The sequence below is a fragment of the Rattus norvegicus genome, chromosome 1, assembly GCF_036323735.1.
Source record: "Rattus norvegicus strain BN/NHsdMcwi chromosome 1, GRCr8, whole genome shotgun sequence".
In the NCBI taxonomy this organism is placed as follows: domain Eukaryota; kingdom Metazoa; phylum Chordata; class Mammalia; order Rodentia; family Muridae; genus Rattus; species Rattus norvegicus.
In genome coordinates this window covers 109125909-109149611 of record NC_086019.1, presented here as the reverse complement: position 1 = coordinate 109149611, position 23703 = coordinate 109125909, and the positions used below count along the sequence as shown (strand labels likewise).

The 23703-nt window shown below is 41.7% G+C and overlaps 1 protein-coding gene across 7 annotated transcripts in view; it reads right to left on the bottom strand.

Moving 5' to 3' along the window:
• Positions 1-23703, bottom strand: part of Nell1 (neural EGFL like 1) — an 864397-nt gene that overhangs the window by 560247 nt on the left and 280447 nt on the right. For 6 of the 7 annotated variants that reach the window (NM_031069.2, XM_063275221.1, XM_063275215.1 and 3 more), the window contains 1 exon segment: positions 19520-19648. In NM_031069.2, the coding sequence (NP_112331.2) occupies positions 19520-19648 (129 nt within the window). 7 annotated transcript variants of the gene reach the window in all.

Genomic DNA, 23703 nt, shown 5'->3' with positions numbered 1-23703 from the left:
TTTCAAGAGAAGAACTTGGTTCAGCCAAGCGGAAACTAAGTGTACCTGAGAGGTTTCCAATTAATCCCTTAATTTAAAGTCTTTGTCTTTCTCCAGTAAATATGCTGGGGGCTGCTGAACCCCATTTACTCCCTTTGAAGTGTACTTATCTGTGGGCACTACAGACAGCATTTTCTATCACACTAAGCAGTAAGTGTCAACAATACTTGCAATAATTAGGAAATTAGGGAAATGGGGATTAGAAAGAGAAAAGAAACAGAGCAGGCAGCTAAATGGGAGCAGTGGGTTTTGCTGAATAAGCTAGAAAGAAAAAGAGAAGAAGCAGTCTGGATCATGAAGAGAGGAGGTAGAGAATGAGAGCTGGAAGGTAACTGGGACCAGATCACATGTTCTAGAAGATTCTATCATGAAGTGTTCCAGAATAGGCAGGCTCAGAAAGAGCCAAATCAGCCTGACTCTATGATGGAATTATCCCATGTCCACACCAACACAAGATGGCAATGAATGTGAATGCGTCTCCAACTGGTTCTTTCTCAGATATCAAATTGTGCTCACTCGGGACGCATGACAAGAGAACCAGTTAAAGCAGACAGACACTTCATTAGGAGTCGCTAACAACTTTATCTCCAAAATTTTGTTTTGTTTTGTGGAGATAAATACAGTTTAGAATTAAAGCTGATAGAGCTTCTGAGACGTCTTTGTTGACAGCATAACCCTGGGAAAACCATTGATCTTCCCAGAGCTGTGGCTTTCTTAGGATAACAATAATGGCTAACTTGTAAATTTGGGAGAATTAAGGGATATAAAATAATATAAAGTGTTTATCACAGTAACTAGCATAGAATAGATGTTCAGAAAGGTTAACTGTCATCAGAAGCGGATCATCATCCTTTGTCTACCGTGGGGATGAGTGTGACAGAACAGTGACATGGACTGGTATAGAAACAGTTGGATCTGGTATAAGAAGATTCAGGTTCCTTTGCTCCCTCTTTAAAAACAAAGGTTAGGATCCAGGAAGCAGAGAAGTGAGACTCTGTCCCTTAGCTCTCTGGGTAACCTTAAGGCTTTCCTCTGTTCTAGACCTCAGTTTCCTCATCTGGACACTGAAGATGCCAATATTTAAATTATGCTATAATAAGAAAATTCAAGTTATTATCACAGAAATACAAAAGTACATGAATAAATACTAACAGTGACACTTACTATGATTAAAGTGGCTACGATTGCAGTCAACAATGATTTCCCGAGCAGAGCTGCTGTGCAGCTGGCAAGGCTTGATGCTACAGAGCACGAGTAAACAAAGCTGACAGGAACAGGTGACATCTGGGAGCCCACTGGTCATGCCAACAAGACGGCCAAGTGGGCTGCCAAGTATCTCTTAAGGAAGGTCAAAATGGAAAGGGCCATAGACTAAGATTAGACTTGGCTTACATGTAGGTAAGGCCAAGCTCTGTGTTCATGCCATCCTTGCTCTGGGCCTCAGTCTCCTCACCTGTAAAACAATCTAATAGCCAAAGTCCTACCTTAGAAGATAAAGGGAATATTATCCGTTGAAGTGATTTACAAATTTTAATGCACTATGCAAATGTGTGCTATTAACATGTTAATTATTCCTATATGCATGCTAAATGATCGTGTTTATCAAATTGGGAAATACAGAAGGACAAACATTCTTTCGTTAACTATTCAATAAACTAAATCTGTCAGACAAATTGTAAAAGAGAAACAACTGGTTTTAGAGGATCTTGCATTAGAAAAAAGTAGTCAAACTTTGACACTTACCATAGTTACCGCAGAAAATGCTGGCACCTATCACATCAATACCCAGGAGGTTCTAGGAATTCTTGAGTGTCTAGATATTTTTAGAGGCCTTATAAGCAAAACACACTCAGGACTGTTTTACAAAATGTCTCAAATAATGATGATAGGGTTCTCATGTGAAAAAAAGACGATTCCAGGTACAGACCGTTTAAAGGAAACTAAACACTGTCGGACAAGCTTTTCAAAGCCAATAACCATGTAATCCTGAGACCTGGTGTGCAACATGTTTCCAAACATATTTAAACAAGGAATCATTGTTCTCATCCTTCCTCGACAAGTAGAAAGAACTGAGAACTGAGAATGTTAGCAGACAACTTAAGCATTAAGTCTGGAGTTTCAACAAGAGGCATTCAACCTTCAGTGGACAAGGCAGAAACACAGGTCAGAGCTGGGGTGGGAGTGGGGGAGGGGGAGCTATAGATACCAATTTGGTTTCTATTCAACAGCCAATAAAATCCTATCATTCTTTGACAAATCACTACAACTGAGGATGATACTATCTAAATTAAAACCGATTGCAAATTCGAGTCAGGATGAAATGGAGACTATGTTTGTTATATATAAAAGCATGTATGTCATACGATAATTTTAACATGTAACCTGAAATTATATACTTATGTGATACAGGATATACATAGTTTTATGATTGTGTTACATATGGTAGGTAAGTAGGTAGGTAGGTAGACAGACAGACAGAGATATACATGTATATACATGTGGGTATATATTTACATACATATATACATATATAAACTATCATGGGGAATCAATAAGATATAGATTAATGATGTGGTTGATATAATAAAACTAGGTACTTTCTAAGTGTTTTTGAATCCAGCTAAGTCATGGCCACCCTTTCTCCTCACTCACATAGCTTTCCATGAAAATGCAGTTGAAATTCAAGTTACTCTATTCTCTCTTCAAAGATGAGACCCAGAATCCTAAAATCAGAGAAATCTGATTCTAATACTTAGCTACCTGGGTGACAGTGCTTTCACTGTTCCTAATCTCAGTGTCCTCATATGCAAACTTAAAATGTATACATGTACAACACACACACACACACACACACACACACACACAGGAACAAGAAAACAAGAAAAGTCTACTTTAAGAACAATGTCAGGGTAGTAGATGCCAATGGCATTCTCAGGAAAAGCTATGCTATCCCATCTGACTGAGGAAGAATGGTGGCCATGACTTAGATGTATTCAAGAAAATCCCTACTTACATTAACTGCTGGGATGGCATAAGAGTGGAAAGTTGAGAGATCATTTACTGCACATCAGCCGCAATTCAACCAAGTGGATTGGGGTTGACCTCCACACTTTTTGAGAAAGTGGGTATGTAAAAGTGGACTCCAACCTACCATGGCTACTGAAGACATGGAGGTTAGAGGGGAATCCACTATGTCACTTTACTAGACCAGCATAATTCCTAGCTACATTCTAAAAGTTACACTGACAGGTAAGTGTAGCTCTCAGCCCTCACCAAAGAAACTCCTCTTTGCAGCATACAAAGACCATTACAAAAACCCCACATCATGTCAAAATGCAGGCAACAATTAACTAACTGTAGAGTGCCCAGCCCCAACACAACTCCTGAACCAAGACTCAAGGAACACTGTAAGAAGAGAGCAAAAGGATTCTTAAGAGCCAGGGGACAAGCAAGTCTGCTGTGAGATAATGTCTCCTAGAAATGGCAGTGAAGTTTCACTCATGGTTACCTCAACAATATGGCTGCCTAAGCAGGACTCAAACAATGACAATAACAATAGACATGGAAAGAGAAATGTTCATGGAACCCCAACCCCAGACGAAGAGCTACCAGCAACTAAGAGATTCTGATACAGGGACATTTAGTCTTTCCCAGGAATGAGTTCCTCTATGGTTATCCAAAATTATACATACAAGCAACAATAAATGGACACAACAGGTTGTATTGACATATTTATGCGTATGTATGTATGTATGTATGTATGTATGTATGTATGTATGTATGTATGTATGCCAAAGAAAAAGGTCATGAATTTGAGAAGGTTTAAGGTGAGGGGGATATGGGAAGGTGGGAGGGAAAGAACTTTGGAAGAGTTGAGGGAAGAAAAGGAATTGAGAAATGATATCATTATATAATTTAAAAGTCTAAGAAATTAATAGGAAGGTAAGGGAAAAATTAAAAATAGACTCAAGCTCAAGAAGAAGGAAGACAAAAATGTGGAAACTTCAGTCCTTCTTAGAGGGGGAGCAAAATACTCACAGGAGGAAATATACGGACAATGAGTGGAGTAGGAACTGAAGGAAAGGTCATCCAGAGACTGCCCCACCTGGGGATCCATCCCATATGCAGCCACCAAACCCAGTCACTATTACTGATCCCAAGAGTGCTTGCTGACAGGAGCCAGATATGGATGTCTCGTAAGAGGCCCTGCCAGAGCTTTACTGATACAGATGAGGGTGCTTGCAGCTAACCATTGAACTAAACACAGGGACCCCAATGGAGAAGTTAGATAAAAAACTGAGGAGCTGAAGGAGTTTGCAACCCCACAGGAAGAACAACAGTATCAACCAACCAGATCCCCCAGAGTTCCTGGGGACTAAACCACCAAACCAAGAGTACACATGGAGGGACCCATGGCTCCATCAACGTATGTAGCAGAGGATGGCATTGTCTGGTACCAATAGGAGGAGAAGCCCTTGGTCCTGTGAAGGCTTATTTTCCCAGAGTAAGGCAATACCAGGGTGTTGAGGTGGGAGTGGGTCTATGGGAGTGAGAGTATCTTCACAGAAGCAGGGGAGGGAGGAAGGAGGATGGGAAAAGGGCAAAAGGAGATAACATTTGCAATGCAAATATATAAAATATCCAATAAAAATTAAAAATACTCTATAGGGGTTTAAATATCCTGGTTGAGGGTATTGGCAGGTGAAGGCAGAAAGGAGAGGGATGGGAAGAACTGGGGTAAATGTGACCAAAATACATGGCATGAAATTCTCAAAGAATTGATAAAAATAGTACTTTTAAAGTCCTAAAACCACTTGTGTTTTAACAATTTGGTAATTTCGTATTTTTCATTAAACAGGTCTCCTTTGAGTATCTATGCCCCATCCCACAGAATCATTGATGCTTCGCCACTGAGGTGTCAAGGACTCTACATTAGATCTCTCTCATATAGATGCCTCCCGAACACGTGCCCTGGCACAAATGTTAGAGTTGCTTTCTTTCAATGATTTATTCACTTTACGTCCTAATTGTGGTCCCACCCTTACAAACCCTTCCCCTATTCCCTCCCCCAACCCCTTCTCATAAAAGGGGAAGCCCCTCTTTAGTGTCACCCTGCCTGGGACTTCTAGTCCCAGCAGAACTAAGCACATCCTCTCCTCCTCTCCTACTGAGTGCCAACCATGCAGTCCAGTATGAGAGCAGGATCCGATGGTAGGCGACAGAGTCAGAGATAGCCTCCACTACTTTCATTCAGAAAAAAACATAAAAACAAGAAAACAAAACACAAAACCACACCAATACACACCCAAGAATGTCCCCCATCCATTCAATATTTGGCAAGTACAGATTTACTGCTCTTCTCCAATTGGCAGGCAAAGTTTTAGAGCAGGGGGTCTCAACCTTCCCAATGCTGTGACCCTTTAACACAGTTCCTCATTTTGTGGTCACCCCTTCCCCCCCCACCATAAAATTATCTCCATTGCCACTTCATAATTGTAATGTCGCTACTATTCCAAATTGAAATGTAAATGTCTGACATGCAGGATACCTGACCTGTGACCCCCAAAGGGGTCATGACCCATATGTTGAGTCCTGTTGTTCTAGAGAGAGAGAAAAAAATGAACAAAGAGGCAGCAGGCCCAGCATTCGTGCACAGCCTGGCACTTGGAAAAAAGCACACACATTTCATTTACTCCTCACAAATGTAAACAAACTTATTACCTTGCCAAGTCAAGCACAAAGCATAAGTTTGCAGAACGCTGGAAGCATCAACACATTGAAGCGTAATCTATCTCACAAACCAGAGCTCTTTAGCTGCGCTCAGAAAAGTTGCCACTGGAGTTCGGAGGAGCCAGGTGAGTGAGCATCAGAGACACAATGCTGACATTCACCGACAGAAGGGAAGGTGATAAAGGCCTAGCTGGAAAGGGATGCCCAGATCTCTACAGCAGCTCCGTAAGAGCTGTCAGCTCACACTGAAATTCTGAAACTCTTTTCAGTGGTAAACAACGAAGGGGGAGGGGGTGGGGCTCTTTAAAAAGATGTGTAGGTCAGAATTGGAATGTATCTTAGTGGTTCTTTGTGTCTTTAGCTTAGAAAGGAAATGGACAAGACATGGTCTAGAGAGATGGCCACAGGCTACCAAATTCTTGTTCTCTTGCTGAGGGGACAGGGTCAGTCCCCAACACACTCATCTGGTGGTCCATAACCTCCTGTGATTCCAGTTCTAGGAGACCCAACACCTTCTGATGTCTGTAGGCGTTTGCATACTTGTGGTGACTTAATTCATGCAGGCACACACATGCACATGCCTACGTAACAAACTTCTTTTTTAGTTAAGAAGATGTGCAGCATCTGTGAGAAAAGAGCCCATGAAGCACACTGTGTTCATGCAGGCAGACGCATCTTTATTTTCTACCTAAAATAACCACCATCCTCCAGGCCCAAGGCTGGGCCTTGGCAACTAGGAGTTGAATTTCAAGCAGCCCATAGCTCATAATTTAGGAAATATGGAGTGTAGTAACAAGATCCTGTTGATACTTTAAATTATGAACAAAGTGTGAACAGAGCTAGAGCAGGGAACCACAATGTCAGTCACCAAAGTGAGGAGCATAAAGGAAACAGCCAAAGACTATCCTTAACTCTTTTATACAGCATCCAATCTCCCTCTCAGCATCCAGTGAATCATCCAGCCTGTTGATTTCAGCTCTGCCCACTATGTCTCTGACTAGTTGCTATAGTTAAGATTTTTTTTCAAAAATAACAATCAAATCTCCCTGTTTCTTATTTTTAAAAAAGCCTTTAATACCCCAATTTCTTTAGAATGATTTCATAGAATCCTGCTTTCACCTCCCTCTGTTCTCATCCCAGCGTTCCCACCAGGTTCTAAGAACCACAAGCCCTCTTTTTGCCTCAATGTTTCTATAAAGGCCCCTCCCAGCACTTCATCTTCCTCCCACCAGTCAGCTCCCCGCATCTCATGGAATAGTTTCAACTTGAATCCCACAGGGCAATACATACTTGCCCATGAAACATCAGTCTTAGTCCTTGCTTGTAAGATATCCATTTCCTTTTCACTCCAGGAGCTGCCCTCCCCTTCCTCACTGCTTGCAACACATCCATGACAGTAAGACTGAGAATTTACATACTCATAGTTGAACAGTCATGATCACAGCTAGCTGATAATTTATTTAAATCTTAAGCTGTTTCTTAAAGCTTATTTTGCCTTAATTTCTATAGTAGTTCTTAAAAAGGTGGGCTAGGTAACAGCAGGTGCTGTGCAAGCTTGAGGACCTGAGTTCGAATTTCTAGTACCCACATAGACAGCTGGGTGTGGAAGCACATGTGTGTGACGCCAGAGCAAGAGAGCAGAGACGGGCAGACTTCAGGAGCTAACTGACTAGCCAGCCTAGCTGAATCTAAGAGTTTCGGGTTCAGTGAGAGACCATGTCTCAAGAGAATAAGGTACGAGGTTAGAGAAGAAGATATCCAACATCTTCCCCTGGCCTTTGCATGTGCCCACACATGCACACATATGCATACCCTGCACACATACAAAACCACAAAAAGAGAACATTGGAGTGTATGCATTTGCACACTGGTTTTCCAAGAAGACAGAAACACAAATAAATGCATTTCTGGTCTGAGTTCACAAATGATAAAGAGAGAAGTTTTAGCTCAAGTACACCAGATCAAATTTTAAGTTCTCATCCAGCCTCTGCTCTTCTTCCCTAAAGAGTTGGCATGTGTAATTTATATCGAGGCCAACTTCGCCAAGAATTTAAATTTAACAGCAAGTCTAGGCATACATACTGGGAGCTGTATCTAAAGCAAGTAAGACATTTGGGGCAGAGGAGATGGTTAAATAGTATGCGAGAGGTGCGAGTGTAAGGACCTGAGCTCAGATCCCCAGTTATCTACAAAAATATGGGTTCATGCCTAACTTCAAAGCTGGCAGGAAGGCAGGAGGATTCCCTGGAGCTCAATAAGCAGACAGTCTAGCTAAACAAGTGAGCCCCAAGTTCAGTGAGAGACCTTATGTCAAAAGACAAGACAGAAAGTGATATGACCTCTCACACATGAGGTCACCTTCTGGTGTCTACACATATATGCATGCATAGGCACACATATGGACACACACAGACACATACACAAAGTACAACATGATACATTCAATTCTTTCTACCTAGATATCAGACATGGCAAAGAATCAAAAGTTACTTACATTTTAGGTAAAGTAAAACATTTTAATCTACTAAACTTCCCACTTCTGTTTAAAGCTCTAAAGCTTGGATTTGTCCCTAACGTGTCAGCAGGACATTTTTCCTTTCATTTTCTTGTTTCCTTCTTTGTTTTTGCTACATAAAACACTAACTACCGGATGAAGCAACCCAGTACGAGAAAAAGAGTTCTAAGAACCGGGAAAAGAGTCAGAGGCAACCCCCATCCCCACTGCTCGAATCTCACAAGGACAGAAAGCTACAAAATTATGAGAGTATGTACCTAGTCTTATTATTGTAGCTTGTTATACCATATTTGGTTGATATCCCTAGGAGGCATGCTCTTTTCTGAAGGGAAAGAGGAGGAGTGGCTCTGGGGAAGAAGGGTGGTGAAGAAAGAAACTCGGAGGAATGGAGGAGAAGACACTGTAGTTCTCTATAATATATGAGAGAAGAATACATTTTTAAAATGCTATGTACTGGGGCTGGGGATTTAGCTCAGTGGTAGAGCGCTTACCTAGGAAGCGCAAGGCCATGGGTTCGGTCCCCAGCTCCGAAAAAAAAGAACCAAAAAAAAAAAATGCTATGTACTATAAATCAATGACTAATGACTTTAGGGGACACCCCAAAGCCTCAAAACCCCACACAAGGAGCCAAGCATTTTCTCAGTGTGATCTCCCATGTTGAAAGTACATCCCTGGAAAGCAACTACAAGGCTGTCATTGTTTATCCTCTGAGCGTCTTGAGTCCTGAGGAGAGGAAATCACACTAGGGAAATGCCAGATACATCCCTCTCACCAAGAGCCTGTCAGGAGTCAGATGCAGCAACTGTACGCTTTAAAGAAACACCACCAAGCAGCCAGGCAAAGCCAGATGAACTCCTTCAAGTGGTCTCAGTAATATTTTATCCATTTCCTATCTACACTGGCCAGGCCTCAACCTTGGAAAACATGAACTATGCAAAGCAGTGTTAGCTAACCTGGTTCTTTTTCTCCAGCAACCCTCCAGGCAACGCTTCTGAACCCTTGGGGCCTGGAACGTAACTTTCCTCCTGGACATCCAATTGCATCCTCCTGACCTCAGACTTTTTACTCTCTGGTCCACAGCTGTGGTCTCTGATAATTTTTTTTTGATCATGCATCTTTTGAGGTAAAAAATGTTTGGGTGTGTACTTCCTGTAAGTAAATAATACATAACTATTTAATAAAGTATATGTGTCCACTAGCACTACATCATATATAGTGTAATATATATCAAAATGAAAGCTATTAGCATGAGGTAGCACTAAGCATAAAGTTCTACTATGTTCTCCATAGTCAAGTGGATTCAACTGTGCACCCACCCAGTGTGATGTCTGTACAATATTTACATGCACGGCCTACAGGACAACCTGGAGCTCCTGCCACATCACCATTGGCTACATCTTCCAGATGCTGCTTGTTGCAGTCACATTAAAGCTATTACTCTGTGCTTTCATATACACTAAGGATATTCATCCCTCACACCTCTCCCATTTCACCACTTAGGACATCTTATTAAGAATTCAGTTCCTCGGCCACGCCTCTCAGGTAACCTGCTATCGTCAGAATGCATGGTTCCCATCAACATAGTCACTACAGTCTTTAAGTCTAGGATAGTGCAAGTTCTGCTAGGATTTCATTATCTGCCTATGTCTTTCTTCTACTCTAGACTACAGGGTTCCTGAGGATGGGTCAGATCATTGATCATCTTCAAAGTTCTAACAACCCAGAGGCTCTGGCCAAGCATGTGCTTATGTTACATAACGCTCCACACCTGCTTGCTTTACCCCTGGACAGGACTACAGTGTACAACCTTGCATGCTTCATACTACAAGATCACAACAGAGTCCACTGACCCTAATGAAGGACATGCCTGACTATAAGCCCCATTTCTATGAAGCCTATCACAGCTCAAAATAAAACTGTGGCCCAACATGTATGTTGGTGGGTACAATGTATACCTAAGTATCTGTAGATGGACAGACAGATAAGGAAGACCTACCTTCTAGTCCAATAGCTACAAAAGGTAAGACATATTGCTATTATGACACATAATTACCCAATTAAAATGATAAAAGGTATAAAATCCACACCTATACTGTATCAGTCTTCCTAAAGCACTTCTGGGTATCTTTATTTAAGTCTTGTTTCACATCTTATTTAAGCTATGAGAAACTGAGACACAAAAGGATCAAGTAACATTCTATGGTCACCCAGTTGCTAAATGGCCAAGTCAGGATTGATCAGGATCTCCTGGCCCCCATTTCAACATTCTTCCACTGTACTGTTGCCTGGAGAACTGTCAAGAAAATAAATGGAGAGGACAAAACACTAGAACACAGAACTATCTGGGGGCTAGTCAACCACCAAGGCAAACCACAGACAGCAAGGGCCAGCCATTTCTACATTCATTTTGCTTCAATCTCCACTTTTTCTATGGTGCTCACAACTCCACAATTTGGCGATATTCTTAATTAACCAATATCCCACTGTGTACACACTCATCCCTGCTACCATCAGGATGATATCAATCATTTGCAGATGCATGTTAAGCTTTCTGCATGAACTGCTTTTTGCTTAGCCTAAGGCTCTGAATTTATACTGCATGTAAAACCATGAATTTTGCTTGAGGGAAAAAAAAGAACAGGTGAGTCACTTTGGGATATGAGGTACAGGGAGTTGAATAAACCCTGCAGAGAAACAAAAGCAGTCACTGTGGAGACGTCTTAAGGAAAAGACAATGACACTGTGGCAGGCAAACTGTTCTGTTATCCAACCCTATCCATGAGTAAGTCTCAGCAATATCTGCTGACACCAGAACACAGAAAATAAAACAGTAAAAGGATTAAAATTAATGAGGAACTTTTTTCATTTAGTAAGCAGAAAAGCCAGCGAGATCAGAAAGCTGTTCATCCCATCCATATTCTTGTTCCTCCTGGGCAAAGAGCTAGCTACTGTTCACCAGTCTCCCTTGGCACTGAGTCTGGTGGGTAACGAGGTTTTGGCCAGTGAAATGTAACCAGCCCAGGCACATTGAAAACTTTCTGTTCTCTCTTCCTTCTCCACAATGACCTTAAAAGTCACAGACTATACATGACCACCAAAGGGCCCTGACTCAGAACTCTGAGGGAAGACACTTAATGACTAGAAACTGCCGTTTTAAAGATTACATGATGAGGAATGAAAGTTGACGTTGCTGTAAGCCCCACATCATTTGATTTATTATGAATATGGTGATGAATGGGCATCCTGGGGTACTAAAGACAGCTAGTTCATAGTGGAGTAATGAGAAATGTCCCTCATGGCTCACGTATTTAAATACTTGGTGCTGTTTGGAAAAGTTATGTATGGAGCCTTGCTGTAGGAAGTATGCCCATGGGGATGGACTTCGATGTCTTAAGCCTCCCCCTCTTCTTTTATCTCTGCTTCCTATTCATGAATGAAATGGGATTTCCCAGCTTCCTGCTTCTGCCACCACGCTATGGGTCCCTGGCATTACGGACTCTATCTCTCTGAAACCATAAGCTAAAATAAGCTCCTTCTTCCTTAGGTCATAGTATTTTTCACAGCAACAGAAAAATAATACACAGGAAAAGGTAACACACGAGTGCTAATATTATATGGCCTGAATATTAGCAAAACTTAACAGAAACGACTTCACATTTTAGGAACCAGCTCTTGAACGACACAAGAAAACTCTGAGACAAGAAAGGGGACAGTCACACAGAGACTTGAATCCTTTCCCACTTTCTCTTTTCTCCTTTAGTCCTTCTTTTTTCCTTCCTTCCATTAAACTCATGCTTGCTCATCAGCAATTCACCTGTACTAAGATAATAAGGAATCAAATATAATTATCGTCCAATACAGTTTATACTCCAAAAAGACAAACTCAGTTAAGAATGGTTTTGAGAAAAGGAAAAAAAAACAATTTTAGAGAGCAATTGCTATGAAGAAAATAAAGTCCGAGTATCAAAAATGGCAACAAAAGCATTAGAGGCTGGGAAAGGTAATCTCATCTGGGTGGTTAGGAGAGAGACCTTTTTTCAAATTTTCAAAGGAAATTTCAAACTTTTCTGAGCTTGCTAGAAAGTAGAAAACTTGGCAAAAGACTTGGGAGGGGCATCCTGTACTGAGGAAAGAACCACCACCCAGACCTGTTGGGAGGGAACGAAGAATGCGGATAAGTGAAGACTTGAGAACACAAAATAGAGGGGCAACACAAATACCAAGTACAACACGAGTCCAGGCTTACCTAGATGCAAGTTTGGGTATCATTCTGAGAACCACCCACCAGGCTATTTGTAAGAAAGCAATGGCATGGGGTTGGGGATTTAGCTCCATAGTAGAGCGCTTGCCTAACAAGCGCAAGGCCCTGGGTTCAGTCCCCAGCTCCGAAAAAAAGAAAAAAGAAAGAAAGAAAGAAAGAAAGAAAGAAAGAAAGAAAGAAAGAAAGAAAGAAAGCAAGCAAGCAAGCAATGGCATAGCTCCCCTTTGTACACTTTTGGAAAGGTGAGTAAATGGGGCAAGAGTGGCTACTACGGTCTTCACTAGCTAAGAAACAAAAAGTGTCAGACAAGAGCTGACACTATGAAGATACAATGAATAGGTGGTTATGACTCATGTGAGGCGCTAAGTTGAAGAAGACTAAATTCATGAGCATCAACATTCTGTGATTGGAACAACCAAATAGACAGATGTGTGTTCGCTGAGTTAAGGTCTGAAACCCCAAAGAGTTTTGTAACACAATAATTAAGCTACATGACAACCCCATTTCTGCAAAACACCCTAGAGGCCTAATCAACACTTGACACACCATTGCAAAGACGTAATGAAAAATTCCAAACGATACCTTACAAATAATTTTGAGGAATGCCTTTTAAGAAATCACCCTGCTGCTCTGACCACTGTGTCAGATAGTTTGGAGGGCTTAAGTTTTAACAAGAACCCTTTGGTCTGACTCAAGTACAGTTAACAGAATTTAGGTTTGACTTTATTTTGCTGTGTCTGTTGTTTTAATTTCAAGAGGAAAATTGTCAGGGCAGGATGAAGAGATGGCCATATGAACCAGGACAAGCACAGAGGCGCTGTGCAGTGTTTGTAGAGCACACCTCTTCTATGAGAAGAAGAGTGGGAAATAGTGTGAATAGAAAATGATGTTTCTGCTATGTGTTTCTACAACACATCAGGTCCATTCTTAGTTCATTGTCCCTGATTCCAGGCTGTACAGGAGAATTCCTAGCCCATTTTACAGGTGAGGGAACTAAAAATGCAAAGCTCTAGTAATTCACAGAAAGTCACGCTGAGTGGATGAAGCACAAATTCAAGCTATAGAGTGGGGTCTATCCATTTTATATAGCTTACCAGTATCATTAAAGCATTCAAATCCCTGTCACTCTGTTAATATGAGGCAAACCCATAGGTGCAAAAAATGTGATGCCAAGGAGGAAATGACAGGGATAATCAGATCATGCAAAGAAATTTAGAATTAGTATTGTGGGAGTTCAACTAAAATTAAAAGTTGTCGAGGCAGAAGGGTAGAGGTTATGAAGGGTTCGGGTGAGAGGAAGGACAAGATGGCTTTGCATCTTGGCTGCTTGGGTTTGATCTCAAGCAGCCCTGGGATCAAAGATGCAGAGGTAAATGGAAGGCTCCCAGGAAGGGAGTCCACCTGTTCCTGGCAGAGATAGGACAACAGACCAAGCTACTCAGATGAAACAAAGGCTAAAATCTGTCTCATTAAGGGATAGTAGTCTGAGAAAACACTTGGGTAGCAAGCTATCCTGCTGAGCCGTGCAGACTAAACAGAACAAGAAAGATTTCTGGAGGCATCCTTCCATCCAGCATTAGGAATTCCTGCCAATACCCAGCCACAAGGGCAAAGAGCTAATGTGGTAAAGATGGATAATTCCTCCCTAGTCAAAGCAGGATTTCAGAGATAGACTCAAACTGGAACAGCAACCGGGCTCTGAGAATCATGCTATATTATGCAAAACTCTTAAATGGAAAAGAAAATGGAAAAACAGAGATACCTGATTAATTCTTGGGTAATCAGAAGTGCAGCGAGCACAGTCAGCCTGTTCCCCATGGATTCTCTAAAGCTGGAACTGGCAGTTTTGTTTCTATGAAGCGTGCGCACACTACACTGTATACAGTAAATCTCTACCTTCTTAGTGACACTGAGGCCACTTCCCATCTGAACTCTGGTTTCGCAGCCACCTTCCTGGTCTCTTACTCCTGGAGAAAAATGACAGGCCCATCCATCCATCCATCCGTCCATCCATCCATCGTAACCTCCAATCACATGAAGTTATTGCTATGATCTAATTATAATATAATCTTGGGAAATCAAAGAAATTATCTAAAAAGAAAAGTTATGATTCACATTGCTGATCCGTGCCTGTGTGTATCCAATGCTTCTGCATATCTGCTACATGAAGAGTATTAGAGTCACATAGCACAGGCCATTTCATGCTAAACTCTTCTCGTAAACAGCTCCATTTGTGCTTTCAGAGGAGAGAGCACATTCAGCCTTGTAAGTGATAATGGTTTGTGTCCCACAGCCCCTGCAAACTGATATAATGTAGCCCTTCCATCTCAAGGCACTTTCCCTGGTGATCGGCCAGTTCTGCCATAACATGTATCGGAATAAAATTCAGTTCTCAAAGTACTGACCTCTGAGAGAACACAAACCAGGAGCTTGTACTCATGACAATAACAATGATGATGATGACATCGATGATGATGATGATGACGATGACGATGACAGCCAATAAAATCTTTTTAATCTTTAGTCAACCTGGGAAATTTGCTAAATTTTTAGTATGCTCCATCCCATGATCATATGACTAGGAAATCCAAATTCCGATGCTGGATTTGGTATAACCAAACACTAAATTGCAACTGTATTCTAACACACACACACACACACACACACACACACAAAACAACTTACTGCTTGACTATAGCTCCTGAATTTTAGACTTTCCCTGGTGATTCTCAACACTGCTTTCTTTATTGTAAATATTGATCTCTCCTGAATATGAGAGCTTTGGATCAATTAATTTAGGTTCTATCAGCAAACTCAACTCAGTTATAGAAAAGGACCAGGTAGCTGTCCCTGACCATCAAGGCAAATTTCAATGGTATAAAATATTATATATGACATGCACCAGAAATCTATTCATCATTTGTCAGATGTCAATTGTTACATGTCATCTTTCTTCTGGAAGCCCGACTAAACAAAAATAAACCTTGATATATGACCGGGTTTTGTGCCAGAGAGGAAAATAACGAGATGGGGGCTTGCAAAAACCGTCAGAGCCTTCATTCAGAAATAATTCGAGTCTTGTCTAATTGAAGCTTATTCGCTTGATTTTCTGTTCTTTTTTCTCTTCGAGACATGGTCTCACTGTATTGCCCTTTCTGACCTAAAATGCGCCATGTAGACCAGGTTGACCTAGATCGCAAAGAGTTTCCTCCCTCTAAGCCCTGATTGCTAGAATTAAAGGCAAGTATCACCGTGCCTGAACCAAGGTTTTTTAAAAAGATCCATCTTCTTCAGTTCTAATCACATATATGACTATAGACAGCAGAAGCAGCAGATCTCCCTTGAGATGGAGTTACAGGTAGAACAGAGTTCCCTGAAATGGCTGCTATAAGCAGTGCATTCTCTTCAGGGCTCAACCATCTCTCAGCCCCAAACCCACTGTAGTTCTTTATCTGACCTGGATGTCTGTGGGATGAATCAAAAATAAGGAAGATATTTTGAACTCCAATAGGAGATCAGAAGAGTGGGAGGGTTAGGAACAGTCACCACCAGAGCATCAAGAAAAAAACAGAGCACAAATCATTGGACTCTGCCTTGGCTGGGTTTCTGTGAGTCTCAGTGCCTCCATTGGGAAAAGTAGGGCTATTGGTGGCCAGGGTTGCCATGTGCTCACAGAGTCTAAGCCTCCAGAAGTGTAACAAATACAAAAGGATCCCGGGAAACTCAGGACAACTTAAAGATCATTTGTCATACAGTTCTCATCCTGAGGGATGCAAAGGATATCATACTATTCCTCGTCCTTCCAAATAGCTCTTCATTCCAGTTTTTGAAGAGCTGCTTAGACTCCAAATTCAGTAGCAAGGATACCAACAACACAGCTAACACTGCAAGTATATGGGACACTGGTTATAATTCACACTAAGGTATCAGAAACTACCTAAGACCCACTCAGTGAAAATGCTATCACAGGGGAAGAAATCCCCCAGCCAACCAGATCCATAAAACACTGAAGTCCAATGAAAGAAGTTTCCAAGATGAAGACTGTGTCCGTTCCAGACTCACAAGGCAAAAATGAAACCAGGTGAATTGTATTACAACTGGCAGAAGGTTTTATTACCTTCCATTGATTGGTGAGAAGTTTCGACATCTTCCAGCACTTTTATAACTTCTGAAGACCAGGAGTCTTTAATACACCAGAGCTCTGCTGCCTTGGGACAAAGGTAAGAAAGTTGAAAGCCTTTTGTGCTTTCTCTTCCACTGAGAGTCTGGGATGGATTTTTCAACATAGTTTGGACGGTGTGTGTTGTTTTGTTTTAATTTTAAGCTAGTCTTTCTCATTGTAAATTTTGTAATACAGGTCATTATCATTCATTTATTGCAGTTCATGTATCTCTAGTTATCTCCAAGCTACAATAAGACAATGCATCCCTGGGGTACCCACCCCTAAGGTTCTCCACTAGATGACACTGGATGGAAATTCCCAGGTAAGGACTCAGAAAATGCTGAGAACTATGCACAATTAATAGAAGAGTGGTACAGACACAGGTTTTCCTTCTCCCAAACTGCCCTCATTGTTTCCTCTTCCCATGCCTCTACTGGAATCAAAGGGAAGAGGACATATGAATTCAGCTCCAAAGGAGGAACATGAGTAACCAGACCTGGCAGCATCCCCCGCCCTCCCCAAATATCAGGTGAGGGATGTCAGGACTAGGTAGTAGGTAATCCAGTTCTGAAAACTAAGATGGCGAATCTTCAGCAGGTCTCAGTAGCAGAAGCTCAGAGAATGCCCTGTAGGAAGAAATACATTTGAACATGAAAATGTAGAATCTCACACAGAGAGATATGCCCTTCAATATTTCCTTACTTGGGATGCTGTAGAGTGTCACAGTGACTGGAGGTACAGTAGTGAGGATGTCACTATCATGTAACCACAGGGATGCAAAGATCAAGTTTGACGTGTTCAAGATGATGGACACATGTTGTAAACATTGGCAACCACTACGTGTGGTCCTCAGTTGCCCCCCTGGATACCCAGCATATAGTTCCTGCTTTACCTCCAGAGTGCTGTTGTGGTGCGCTCTCTTCCTCCTTATTACTCATATTCCTCCTTAGATGCTGGCCTGTATCCATGAACAAGTTCCCTAGAATTTCTGAACTGTCTCTATGATGGCAGAGAAATGTCTATAGCCCCTAGCCATCATTATAACCTAGGGCGCCAGTACCAAGCAAGCACGCTGGCATGAAGACAGATCCAGATGGTGAACTATGCAGAGGCATTCGAAGAAAACAGTGAGTCAAACCTGCAGTCATACAGTGTAACTCATTTTTTTTAAAGGCCTCCCACAGAAAGGGCAATTTTAATACCACAGTTCTCTCTTGGAGCCAATTGTATATAATCAAAATCAGAATCAAGGAAGAGAGAATCAAAGAGTCCCAGCGAGCATTCACAGCAGCCATCACTCCCACTTCTAGGTCTCAACTGCTTATGGGACACGGGGGGAGTATATGGCCCTAGGGGTCACTGTGCATGGATTCTGCTATCACTTTATAATAGCTCCTAGTTTAAGCCAACATTTAGCAGAAGGTAGCAATGGAACTCCATCAGCTCATTACCTAGCTTGGAAGTGTTTCCCATAGAGATTGAATGAGAAAATGCTCTCGTGAAGATTTTTTTATCTGATTTATGTGGGAAATAACATGATATAGAAATAAAAGAAATGACTTAATCTGAAGTGTTGAAATCCATAGGGTTCCTCCCCAAATTAACAAATAGCTAAGAAGAATTCAAGAGTGGATGAAAAAAATCATAATCAAAGGGCTAACTTCATTCTCCCAAAGTACAAGAATCAAGTTCCAAGCAAAAACACAAGTGCAAAATAAAGGAAGGATTAGAAAGAGGGAGGAAGCCCACAAGTGAGAACACTGCTACTGACTATGAAGGAACAAAGAAAGCCTTCCAGAATAAATGAAAAAAGCAACCACCCACCAGAACCATCACTGGGAACCAGCTGTACTTCCTTAAAGAAGCGAACAGCTCTTTGAGTGAAGTCAAAAAGTTAAACAGGGGTCAGCAGTAGAGAGCACAGACTGAACAGGCATTTATCACTACTGTCACCTATGAGCACTGTCTGTACCTCAAGAACACTTGACCCACTTTAGAACCAAGCTGCACGTGCATGACAGTGAAAAGACATGGCCATGTTTGTTCAATTTGAGAAATCTGCCTTCCTCCCAGGCTATCACGGCTGGATATTTAGCTAACAAAGATGAAAGGAGTGACTGCATCAGAAACAGGAGGAGCAGAGAAGCAGGCCATTCCTGACTCTGCCTTATAGAACTTCTCTGCTCAAAGTGGGAAGAACCAGGGAGAGTCTTCAAAAAGGACAGGCTCAGATCTCTAAGACATGACCAGAGCAAGCCCCACCCCTCTGGCTGCTAAAGGAGTAGAGGTGTTGCAATGCTCACCATCAAGATGTGAGGTGCCAAGCCTGGGAGGAAGAAGTGTACCCACAAGGCAAAAGAGACGGTAGGTTGAGCCTGAGATCCTTAACAATAGTGTGGGTTCATAGGACTAAGCCGTAAGTCCTGTCAGTCCAATTAATTCTTGCTAAAGACCAGAAAGTGATAACTCATGGATCGTCCTTTAAGAAAATCAACTGAAAAAAATGATTCTGCCTTTAGAATTGAAGATGAAATCTGGGTCTAAGCCAATCTCTGACCATTATTAGAAAAAGGAACTCACTTGTCACATCCCACCACGACCTTGAAGATGATTAAATCCCTTCTAATCATTAAACAGAAAGTGCTCTGCTTATGACTGTCCTGGTGTTGGCATGGACAGCGGGGGTACTGTATGATCTTACACCACTCTTAGTTTCTCACGTGACACTGCTGGATAAACCATGAGAATTGGTGCCCCTTGCGTAGCCAATTCGTCTCTCTGTCACTTCCTCACAAGGTCCGGCTGCCCTTACCTTCACAGTATGCAGAGTTGCCCTGGACAGAGATGTATCCATTCTTGCACTCACAGGTTGCTTTTGTATTCCAATTTTTGCATTCCGAGTTTTCTCCGCACTTAGGTGCTTCTGCACAGAAGTTATGACCTACAGGACAGAAAATGTTTTACATCAAGGAATGACAAAGAAAGAGGGCCTCCAAACAATAAGGCACACGGCACTGTATATGATGTAGGGCTCACAGAAAATAGACCATGGCAACATGCAAGATTAAACCAAGCAGGAGCTGTAGGGCAGAAAAGGCAAACTCTAGACTGTGTGTGAGAGCATGTTTCCTGATACTCCTGGAACTGCTCACCTTGCTAAGCTCCGTCCTGCCTGGGTATTGTACCCATGCCAATCTGAGGAGTCCCATTGCTTCTTACATTGTTGGAATGATCTTAGTAGACAATGTATGATGTGTAGAAAAGAATACATGACCTAAATCTATGGGTATAGAAGGAACGGTTAATCTAATGTGAGTGCCATTGCATAGCTGCTCCTTCTGCCAGGCTTTACTATTTTGTACATAGCTATGATCTTTTCATACAATGATGCTTAGTTCTAAACAAATATTTAGTTTTTGCCATCTTCAACCTCCCATAAATACAGTCATTCTGTGTCATATATACTTGTAGATGCCTTTATTCATATTAATAAACTCTAACCATGGCAATGCTTATGGGTATTCATTTGTCAATGCTGTAACTCAGGATTGTGAAAAGTCCATAATTTACATTTATGTACTTTCCTAAAAATCAATATTGGGGTTATTTGTGTGTTTTTAAATACAAAATGGCTGCTAGATCTCGTTTTCTTCCTCTGGAATTCCTGCCATCCCTTGCTGGATAGCTACTTTACTTAAAGTATCTACTAGAAATCTCGTTGGTGGAGATGCTCAGATATTTCTGAACTTAAACTTGATTTAGTTCAAATGTCCAAGCTGGGTATCATGGAACATACTCTGTACTCCAAGGAGTCGACGCCAGCCTGGACTACACAGCAAGACCGCCTCAATCCATCCATTAGAGAACTATCCTAATATTTGAAAAATAATTCTACAATGTAAAGGTATTTGACCTCAACATTTGAAGATATGATTCTGCTTCACATTTTTCATATTGTTACTGATAATCCAAAGTTAATTTAATAACCATTCCTACTTGTTTCGTTACCATTCTGTCGATGAAGATTTTGAACCTTTATCTGGCTGTTTGATTGTTGAGCAAAAGGTTGCCTTGGCTTGGTTTGATATTCTGGTCTTCAATCTTATTCTAAGGTTCATAAATGTGAACGTGTTTTCACACTTAGGATTCCTTGGGGGCGGGGCCTGAATCTGAGAACTGGTGCATTCCTTTCTTGACTCTTGAAATGACTCTCTACCTCTCTCCAGCCCTGTATCACACTGCGGTGTCTGATGTCTACAAATCTTTCCACATGACCCATCAAAAACTATGTGCTTTTCTCAACTGGTATGATTAGTGGTTACATTGTGACTATATAATAGAGGATAAACTCCTCATCTCCACGTCTATCATCTATTTACACTTACACGGTCACTATTTGTTGCAGAATATTTGAAAATATTGTGAACCCGGAGCTTGCATTATTTTCTGATTGCATTAAGTCCATGTTTCTAGTTGTGGTGTGGTTCAGCCCTTAGCACACACCCTTAGTCCCTCTGTCTGGAATAGACATGCACCCTTACTACACATCTTTAGTCCCTCTGTCTGGAATACACACGCACCCTTACTACACACCTTTAATCCCAAACAAGGAAGGTAAAGTCAGTTTGTAGAAGGAAGCACCCCTGTTTCAATGTGGTATCTAACTGAGTGGCCAATAAGATGATGAGTCAGAGAGAAATTTGATATAATAGGATATGCCTGATTCCCACGAGAAGAGAGAGGGAAGGAAAACTATTTAAGAGAGCACAGGGAGAGAGAAAAGAGAGGGCAGTTTGCCCAGAGAGTTGTACAGAGACACGTCTCGGAGAGATAACAAGTTAGACACAGATGAAGACAGGAAAAAAACAGAGAATGGGGAGCCAGAGTTTAGTGTTTACTCTGAGACTTCTAGCTGGGTCACGTGATAGGCTCTCTCTCGTTTCGTAGTCTTATTGTCATGTGATCCATCTCTCTTTTTGTTCTTTCCCTGCTAAGCTGTAGTGAATTACCCATGTAACTTTCAACTCATTAATTCTCTTAGTCTGTGTCTCATTCTGCCTCCGTCTCTCATATCACTCTAAATTATTCTTATATTTTCAGTCTAGAATTCAGGGCTGTTCTTTTTAATCTGCTTAGTCAGTTTGATATCCCCTTATCTATTCATCTTCTGATCCTTTAAATCAATCTTGATGCTGATGCTTTCGCTGTCATCTAGCTGGGCTTGTGACATTGCAGTTTGTTGTCTATGCTGAGCATCCTCGATGGCGGCTTGTTTTCTTTCCTTTCAGTGTGCATGACTCTTTCGTTTCGAGCTCATCTTGTTTGAAAATGAATATGTAGAAAATATTCCTGGCTTGAGCTTTAGTATTTGTGTCAGGTAGCTGAAGGAATTATCAACATAAAATTACTTTAAGCAGCATCTTTTCCTTGGGGTGAGAACTGAACCACAGAGACAGGACACCCTGTAGCGCTAAACTTTCCGGAATGGCAGCTTCCTCCTGTAGACCCCAATCGAAGACTCAAGACTGACAGGCAAGCCTTGTCTTAAGCGTTTGCTTTCCATACTTTGAGAGAATCTCCCTTTGAGAGTCTCATTCGAACATCTCATACTAGCGCCAGGCCATGTCCTGTTCATTAGAAGTCTTGCAGAAAACCAACAAATATAAAAGCAACCAAAGGATCCATCACATATACAGACACCAAACCCAGACACCATTGCTGATGTCAAGAAGTGCTTGCTGACAGGAGGCTGGTATGGATGTCTCCTGAGCGGCTCTGCTAGAGCCTTACTGATACAGATGAGGATGCTTGCAGCTAACCATCAGACTGAGCACGGGAAAAGGACTGAAGGAGCTGAAGGGAGTTGCGACCCCATAGGAAGAACAACAATACCAACCAACCAGACCCCACCAGAGCTCCCAGAGACTAAACCACCAACCAAGGATTACACATGGAGGGACCCAGGCCTCCAGCAGATGATGGCATTATCTGGCACTAGTAGGAGAAGAAGCCCTTGGTCCTATGAAGGCCCTTTTCCCCAGTGTAGGGGAATGTCAGGGCAGAAAGGCAGGAGTGGGTGGGTGGGGGAGCACCCTCATAAAATAGGGGGAGGGAGGATGGGATAGGGGGTTTCAGGAGGGGAAACCTGGAAAAGTGATAACATTTGAAATGTAAATAAAATATCCAATGCAAAAAATGCTCTCAGGGAAAAAACTAACTCCAGCATGCTTCCTGTTCTCAAGGGCATCACATTCTTTAACTTGACTCTAGACTGTCTCCCCCCAACCCCCTTGGTTAGATCCTCCTTCTCTACTGCAAGACCTACTAAACAAAACAAGAAATACATACTACACAGCACTTGGGGTTGAGCTGGGAGGCGAGGCTATGCAGAAGTATAGGTTAAATGCGATAAGGTATGTGGTCGTACTTCATCCCGTTAAATCAGTACATTTTGAGGCTACTAATGATTATGCTACAGAACATACGATCATCTCACAGGGAACTACACCTGGGGATCAGGAAATCTCATGTATAATTCAGGGTCTGCAGCTAACAAACACCGCACATCACCTCTCCTGCATCGGCACACACAGAAATGATGACAGTGGTGATTTCCAACTGCTGCGGAGACCCCCAGCCAAGACAGGCAGGGACAGAGAGATCACGCCCCCTAACTGTCTCACACACGGAACAATTACCCTTTTACATTTTGGCATAGGGATTATGGAAACTACAAAGTAAGGCTTAGAAGCTATGCAAATCCCCAGACAAGGTAAAATTACACTTTAATTCCTTTTAAGGAATTAAGGAAGATTCTAGAACTGCTATTCTTCAAAAAAAAATTTAATCAACAACATTTAGCCTAGAAGGTAATGTTTTTTATTAAGTAATAATAATAAGATTTTTTGCACCTGTAATGTGCCTGTCATTACAGTAAGTGCCTTAAATATGAGAGATAAAATTACTGACTTGTTGAAAAATTTGAAGAGCCAAATT